Consider the following 2790-nt stretch of genomic DNA (forward strand, 5'->3'; position numbering starts at 1 on the left):
AAGATGTAACACAGTGGTATCACTATGCATCTTATATATGATTAGGTATCACAATGTATCTTTTGTTTAACAGAGTCAATATTTTTAGGTATCACAATGTATCTTTTGTTTAACAGAGTCAATATTTTTAGGTATCACAGTGGTATCATAACGGTATCACTGGAGGACGGTAGCCGGAGGCCGGAGAATGGTGGCCGGAGAGAGAAGAGAGGAGAGAGGAGAGTTTTAAAATACTAAAAATATATTTGTATTAAGATTTTAATTTAAAATTACCAAATTTATAAAATTCCTAATTTATCTATTGATTTGTGGTTAATATTGGTTTTCATAGTTACCACAAACAACTCAGTTCTCCCTTAAATAGACCCCTATATATATATATATATATATATATATATATATATATCCAAAACTTACCATGATTCCATGATGAAAAGAATAAGATGCCATATATGTAAGCCTTTCCACCCTTCTGTGTAGGGTCCCATAATATACCTTTCCTTTTTGGCTTTTCTCTTTTCTTTATTTAAACCAATATATATATATCATCATTTTATGCAAGAATCAAATATATATAAACCCACCCTTTCTCTTTACCTTCATCTTCCTTTAATCCACCCCCCCTTCACCATTTCTACCAGCTGCCACCTGCAACTGTCGTACACCCACCATGAAAAATGCAGCTCAACTCGATATCTTATCATCTTCCTCCACCGTCATCTCCGCCGCCACCACCCATTCAAAACGCTCAAAGAGATCTCAACAAGATAACAATGGCAATGAGCAAAAGAAGCGTCATGAAAACCGCGTTGGTGGTGACGGCAGTGACGGTGGTGGAGGACATTACCCTACGTACCGAGGTGTACGGATGAGGAGTTGGGGGAAATGGGTTTCAGAAATCCGTGAGCCGAGGAAGAAATCAAGGATATGGCTTGGGACATTCTCAACGGCCGAGATGGCGGCTCGAGCCCACGATGTGGCGGCAATAGCCATAAAAGGCCGTTCGGCTCACCTCAATTTCCCCGAATTGGTCCATTTACTACCGCAACCAGCCACCACATCACCCAAAGACATCCAAGAAGCCGCCGCCAAGGCTGCCGCCTCATGTGGCGGAGATGGAGACCGACCACCGAGCCAAGAAACGCTTTCCGACTCTAATTCATCGAACACTTTATCATCATCAGATAACAATACTCAAGAATCATCAATGGCATCCCCATCTACAGAAGAGGATGACACATTCTTTCACTTGCCAGATCTTTTGCTCGATAACACGAATTGGACGAGAGACGATTTCCACTATTACCCTTCATCGTGGCAGCCGATGGCTGAAGCCGTTACTAGCTTTCGGCTCGAACCAGATGAACCATGTTCAATTCTTTGGTAAATTTATCACCTAGCACGATATGCACGATCACTCGTGACACGATACATTCGACTGTACGTTGCAACATGCTCGGGGATTTAGCGACACCGCAAGGCTGATATTTTTGGTAATTCAGACATCTCGTCAACACTGCTAGTGCAAATTTTCCTTACTGTTATCTTCATGACTGCAATAATCGGTGAAAATATCTGTAAGATGATCCGAACATCCATAGGTTAAAAAAAAGGTTTTAGAACCAATTTAGTTGTATGATTCGGCAATTTAGAGAATCGAAGTCAAGATCTTGTCAACTTTAATTATCACAATTTGATAATTATTGTTTTTTTTTATATCATTAATTATTTTAAAATGTCTAATATTTTTTTAATGAAAATTGTGTATAATTGTGTATCTCTCTATATATCTATACTAGTTTTTTTATTTATTTTTTGTATACGATAAAATTTTATATCTCACTGCTTCGTATAAATATAAAAATAACATATGTTTTACGTGTGTATATATATAGACAAAGGATCATGTGAGGAAAAAAATATTAAAGTGAGAAGTGTAAGAAGAGTCTCCACCCTTGATCAATTTTAATCTTATACCCATCCATAAATTACACTTTAGAATGTAATTGATCTGGTAAATCTAATTAGTGTTGATCTTCAATTAGGATTGATCCAAGAGTGAGGATCAGTTCTTACCCTTCTCACCATAATTTCCCTTCTAACCGGAACTCAACCCTCCTTCTCTCTCTCTCTCTCTATATATATATACATATATATATATATATATAGAGAGAGAGAGAGAGAGAGAGTGAGAAAGAGAGACAGAGAGAGACTTGAGATCATGTGAGACCAATGGTTTTTCGTGAGACCCGTAAGACCAATTCTCAACCCTTGACTTAGATCTACAATCTGACAATCTGAACATTCATAAACGCCACAAGACTTCTCAATAATCACAAAATTGCCACCGTGCAACTTTAGACCACAAATCATTAGCTTATAAAGTTGATCAATGAACATAAATTGGTCTTACGGGTCTCACGAAAAACCTTTGGTCTCACGTAAACCTAATCCTATATATATATATATTTGATTTGCGTATTAATTTTGAGTTTAACTTTTTGTTAGTTTTGATTATATTTATCCGAGAATAATTCACACCCGACATGGAAATAATGCCAAAAAGAGAATATGTCGTGTACCTTTGCATTATCGTTGTCTCGATTTTTTGTTGGTCATCAACAATGATCAACGTATGCTTCAAAGATTGTCTTTTTTTAATAAGTGTATAGACGACGTTGTTTATCTTAGTGGCTTTGCCCCCGGTTCCAACGTAATAAACTAAATTTAATTTAATATATAATAAGTTAACGAACATGTTTTAAAATCAATATGAACCGTTTTGATAAA

General features: G+C 36.6%; 1 protein-coding gene across 1 annotated transcript; it reads left to right on the forward strand.

The window, feature by feature from the left end:
• The first annotated feature begins 670 nt into the window (after positions 1 to 670).
• LOC112529073 (ethylene-responsive transcription factor ERF039) lies at positions 671 to 1713 on the forward strand. Its single transcript, XM_025140147.1, has one exon. It carries the CDS (start codon positions 671 to 673, stop codon positions 1385 to 1387), a length of 717 nt encoding a protein of 238 aa, XP_024995915.1. The 3' UTR covers positions 1388 to 1713.
• The last annotated feature ends 1077 nt before the right edge of the window (positions 1714 to 2790 follow it).

This window comes from Cynara cardunculus (genome assembly GCF_001531365.2).
Source record: "Cynara cardunculus var. scolymus isolate 2C chromosome LG 16, CcrdV1, whole genome shotgun sequence".
Taxonomy (NCBI): Eukaryota; Viridiplantae; Streptophyta; class Magnoliopsida; order Asterales; family Asteraceae; genus Cynara; species Cynara cardunculus.